This window comes from Triticum aestivum, unplaced genomic scaffold (assembly GCF_018294505.1).
Source record: "Triticum aestivum cultivar Chinese Spring unplaced genomic scaffold, IWGSC CS RefSeq v2.1 scaffold229962, whole genome shotgun sequence".
NCBI lineage: Eukaryota > Viridiplantae > Streptophyta > Magnoliopsida > Poales > Poaceae > Triticum > Triticum aestivum.
In genome coordinates, this window is record NW_025235405.1 from 1 (window position 1) to 5686 (window position 5686).

Below are 5686 nucleotides of genomic sequence, written 5' to 3' on the forward strand. Positions count from 1 at the left end.
AGGGTGTGAATGATGAGCAGTGCAATACAGTAAAAATAAGGGAAAGCAGTAGAGATGAAACCCAACATCATAGAAGGCTCACCTTTGACTGTGTCTATGTATGCATGCTCAGCATCTTGTCTGCTCATGAGAAGTGGTGGAATCGATCCAGCGGGTAGTACCTTTGATGAGAAGAAAGCAATATGAAGAGACCGAGAATCCGTATTACCTCCAAATGGCGAATCATACCATCTTTGCTATAAACAAATTTCATAGAAGAAGTTCAGTGTACCTTCTATGGAAGTCTATCATCTCAGAAATGTCGTCGTTGATATATCGCTTCCACTGACACCCCTTCGACCTATGTATCACAACCGAAGACACATCATATTGTATAGCTGGCAGTAAACGAAAAAGACGCAAACTCTGCTCTTGGATTTAAGTCAAACCCAAGATCACTGGCTTATCCCTGACTTGTGAAAAGAATAAAATTACTTTCCCTATAAAACTAAAATTTCATCTGATATAGAAGAGAACAAAAAATCTTGATCTAATTGTACCAAGGCCAACCTTATTTTTTAGAGATGTCGCCACAAGAGTGCTCTTTCTACGGGAATCAACTGAAACAGATGAGCTAAGATTTCCTTCGGATAAACTTTGATGGCCTCCTAGAATCCCTTTGACTATTATTTCAGTCTAAGCTGGCGAACTGCGGATTCTCTACATGTACTCTTATAACTTTTCAAGAATGAATACCCTAAAAATGAAGTAGCAGATGATAACACAAACATGCCATCACAGGAAAGCATAATTCAATGAAGGGAAAGAAAGCTTTTAAGTTGTTAATTAGAGTCATCATTGATTACTATAACACCACAACAACAACACAAAATGCAATAACCATGCCCTTACAGATCTGAACAAATGCATAAGCAATTCCACAGGCAAGTCATTTTTCTTCCTAAAAAAATAACGTTTTACCAATGGCTCGTAGGAGATGGATGTGTATGAAATCAAGATGCAAAGACAAGAGCGTCTCTTCACCTCTCATCATTATCCAGGCAAGCAATGCAACATATCTAAACATGTATAGTTACTACTATAACTCATTTGGGGCTTGGACCATCGACGTGGTTATGGTGGTGATGTCGTCTAGAGGGTCACCATGACATACCTCATTGACAAAAGAGAGAACCAGTTACTTGGATTAAGATATAAACATGAGCAACAGAACATAACTTCATAAATGTGATCATTTCCAGCAGCATCTCCTAGATGAAGAAGAAATCGAAGAGGTCGCTAAATGTACAGATAAAGGGGTATTGCTTATCTAAAAAGCTATACCTTGCATAAATACATAGAGGTATTGTTGTAGTTATTTTATCAAACCAAGTAACAAAGTAGCATTCTCTTGCTAAATGCATGAAAACTAAGATGCTGTTGAAAGTCATCCATGTTTAGATTAGAGAATAGCTGCATTGAGATATATTTTGGTGGGGTCAAATAAGAAAAATATCAATGCAAGTCACAAAAAAGGGTATTAGCACGTGCTTCTCACCAATATCAGCATAGATGTGGTTGCCCATGCCAAGAAACAACATGGATGTGGTTGTCTCAATTGAACTTAGGCACAAGATTCTCACCAATCTCAGCATAGATGTTAGACCTGCCAAGAAACAAGAAACATCAATTACCAAGCAAAAAAGGTAGGAGAAAATTACAAACAACATAGGGCACGGGGTCTAGAGAAGCCATGTACCTGCGCATCAAAAGGACCATGTCAGTGTGTTTGATAGGAACATTGTCAGTGGATCCACAATGCTGCTACAGACGTGAAACATACACACGGATGGTCAGGTTCTTGTTCCCCACAAGAAGAGCCTGTAGATCAGTCATCGCCATGTACTACAAAAGTATCAGCACCAAAACACAACTTCACCGTTAAACTCAGTAAATCTAAACCAAACCGCGGAATAAAGCCAATCCCAGGACACGCGAACATTCAAAATATCACCCCCATCGCATGGAACGACACATTTATTCAGCCAACACTATATGTCGCCACCCAAAATATCACCCAACTCACAAAAGCATGCCAAAAGCTACCAAAATGAAGACTACCATCATACACAAACCTAAGTCATCCCCGCGGCCCGGAAGACCTCAGGGAAAACAATGTTCTTGGTCTCAGAGCCACATTTGCCATCAGCATCTAATATAACTATTTTCAAGGAAGCCCTCGACGTAACACGAGACACTGCCACATATAGCTGCCCGTGAGAAAAAACAGGACTTTTAAGATATATACCAACAGCAGACAGGGTTTGTCCCTGGCTCTTATTAATTGTCATGGCATAGCACACACGAACAGGAAACTGGCGACGTCTAAGCACAAAGGGTGCATTTCCCTTCTTTGCCAATAATTCAATCCTGGGGGTATAAACAGTATCACCCACATGTGAGCCGGTCATAATGACAGCTTCGATAAGCCGATCACCTAATTCTTTTACAATTAGTCGTGTACCATTACACAAACCATTTGCTTGGCTCAGGTTTCTAAGAAGCATAATCGGAACACCAACCTTAAGAGTCAGCCTATGATTTGGGAAATTTATAATTTTAGTTGCATTCAGGTACTCGACTGGATAGTAAACATCTTTGTCCCTAACAGAATCTGAAGAATCGTCAATAGAATCATCACTCAAATAGTCTCTGCTATCAGTAGGAACCAATGCAAGAATATGATCATTAATATCCTCAGCATGGTCATTGGTAGGGGCTAAAATGGCTCTCTCTTGCAAGTAGTTATGCAAAAAATCACCATAGACAGAAGAAACAATAGCAGCTATTGGATCACCAGACGTACAAACCAAGAGGTCGTCCGGTATCTGTATCCAAGAAGCCTCAACCTCATCGCCTCGCCTTGTGACAGGCAACTTCCCTTCCCCAAGATCTAGCACCCATCTGCTAAATAAGGCAACATCCTTCTGCGCCTGGGTATCCGCACCATGCACACCCAAGCGCATGTTAATAGAAAAGCGACAATTTTTGTACAGAATGCCATAGCGGAGAATTCGTGATTGCCGCATCAATGATCTGAGGCCTAGTACCTCCCTCAACGACCGATAAGATTTGTCTAAGGTCACCACCCAAGATCATCACTACTCCACCGAACGGAATATCCGCAAGATCTGGATTAGCCACAGAGAGGACATCACGCAAAGTTCTATCTACAGCCTCAAAGCATTTCCTGTGTGTCATCAGCGCCTCGTCCCAAATAACAAGCGAAGATACCATCAACAACTTACAAAGCTTAGAGCCTCTTCTAATATCACAATGTGTATTATCTTCAAGAAGAATAGGTATCTTAAAGCGAGAATGAGCGGTCCTCCCACCAGGCAACAACAGTGATGCAATTCCTGACGACGCAACAGTAAGCACTATCTTCCTCTAGCCCCTAAGGAAAGCACATATTGCACTCCATAGGTATGTCTTCCCAGTACCACCGCACCCAGAGACAAAAAAAAACGCCCGGGCTCCCCGCCTACACACACTCTACAATCGTCTTATAAGCAACCAATTGGTCCTCATTTAAACTATCAAACATAACCAAGGACTGTTTAGACAGAGCACATGCATCATAAGACAGTTCCTCACGAATTAGACGATTATCATCAGACTGCTCACCTTCGCCAGAGCGAGACGGCAAGTTAAAACTTCTTATATCAGAACCATGTTTCAAGAAAACGTCGGCCAACTCGTCAAGAAGCATATTTCTCAATCTTTCAGGAGGAACAACATAGTTTGGATTACCCAGGGCACGACGGAACCCATGCTCGATATCATCGTACATGCTAGCGCAGTAACGTTCAAAGAAACCCATCTCATCCTTGATAGAACAATGCATGAGCATAGTCACAAATAGCTGTCTAAGTCGATGCCCAAACCCCCAAACAACTGCTTCATCAAACACTATGTACCACTCGTTATCATCTCCCAACAAACCATGCGCGGCACAAGCCTCTTTAAAGGTGTGATAAAGACGACCAGCATATGTTCGAAGATCTTCGAAAGACCTAGCCCCTTTAACAATCATCAAAAGCATGCGCAAGTAATACAACTCACCACTCAAAGGATGTACATAATACACGCGGCCAATCTTTTCACCCCCACCCCTTGGATGCCATGACCTACTTTTAGCGTCCCAGGTCCAAGCAGTTGGAAAATCACAATAAGTTAATGAACGGGCATCTTCGAACGTCTCATTCGCAACAAACCATTCGGTAAGCATAGTCTTTCGCAAGAAGTCGGAATCAACAATTTTCGTGAGGTCAGCACCAGCACGATAGTAAACAGTATTCATGCCAGGCATATGAACGGTCAGCCTTTGAACCGACGGCATTTTAAAGTGTATTTCAAACCCAAATATGCGCCACAATGCATTGTACTCACATATATACTGACATATCAGATACTCCTGAACCTCATCTACTGTACGGCAACCAGATTTAGTCAAATTTTTTAGCCTTTCTAACATGACCTTAGAGTAGTCAGCACCTTTGGTGACATACTTAAAGAGATATTTCATAACATGTGTCTTGTTACACCACTCTACATTTATATGTCCCTGAAATTTCTTGAGCATCGCCATATTATAAGGAACAACATGCCTATTGTCAAGGTAATGACCATTTTTATAGACCCTTCGACCGTCGTCACGACATCGATATAAGGCAAACCCATTATCATCAATGACAGTGGTATCTCTAAAATCTTTTGGGAAATATTTAGAACAAACACCCTTTTTCATGCAGACACATTTATCGTTCATTTCACCACACAGACCGTGCATCATAAACTCAGAAACTAAAGCATATCCTAGAGGATCAAGCAATGCATCAGGTATTTCAGCAGATATTAATGAATTAATATTTTCAACACCAATCTCATCGTTGCCCCCTCTCCGCCAGACAAGTATATGCGCGTGTGGCAGCCCACGCTTCTGGAACTCAACAGTATACAGGACCGAAAAGGAAATAAAAAAGATAAATCAGCCAGACCAGCAAGCAAAATAAGTAAAAGGCCGGTAAGAAACACCGACCACACACAAAGCACAGCAGCACATAGTACCAGCTTTAATGGGGCCAAAAGCCCGGCCTGACTTGATCTCGTCCAAATACTCGGCAAGCTTCATGTGATAGACCCTAATAACAACGTCTGCCCTATCAGAAGACGCCTGCCCTGGCTCCAATGCAGCGGTGATCTCAGGCCACTTGGGATTACAAGTGAAAGTGGTAAATACATCTGGTGCACCATGCACCCGACAAACAGCAAGGCCATCATGGAAATTCTCATTAAAATAACGACGACCACCCATGTGACTGGAGGGCACAATGGTCCTCTTTCCAACAGCGTCGCCATCCACACACCCATCACCTACTGCATCGGTAATACCATGTATATGCTCTGATCTAAACATGTCCTGATTTCTTATGATATACCATAGTGTGACGCCCCCGATTCAATCGTACACTAATCATGCACGCAAACGTGTACGATCAAGATCAGGGACTCACGGGAAGATATCACAACACAACTCTAAAACATAAATAAGTCATACAAGCATCATAATACAAGCCAGGGGCCTCGAGGGCTCAAATACAAGTGCTCGATCATAGACGAGTCAGCGGAAGCAACAATATCTGAG

General features: G+C 42.1%; 1 protein-coding gene across 1 annotated transcript; it reads right to left on the reverse strand.

Moving 5' to 3' along the window:
• Positions 1 to 1354: 1354 nt before the first annotated feature.
• On the reverse strand, positions 1355 to 5474 carry LOC123176288 (uncharacterized). Its single transcript, XM_044590571.1, has 3 exons — positions 5110 to 5474; positions 1739 to 5004; positions 1355 to 1645 (listed from the first exon to the last, which is right to left on the reverse strand). Exons 1-2 carry the CDS (start codon positions 5456 to 5458, stop codon positions 3524 to 3526), a joined length of 1830 nt encoding a protein of 609 aa, XP_044446506.1. The 5' UTR covers positions 5459 to 5474; the 3' UTR covers positions 1355 to 1645; positions 1739 to 3523.
• Between the last annotated feature and the right edge of the window lie 212 nt (positions 5475 to 5686).

Bases quoted from the DNA above. Each gene is read 5' to 3' on its own strand.
- LOC123176288 (XM_044590571.1), bottom strand. From the start codon at position 5,458: ATGTTTAGATCAGAGCATATACATGGTATTACCGATGCAGTAGGTGAT. The intron at 5,005-5,109 runs GTACTATGTGCT...TTTCCTTTTCGG, and splicing joins TTTTGGCCCCATTAAAGCTG to TCCTGTATACTGTTGAGTTC.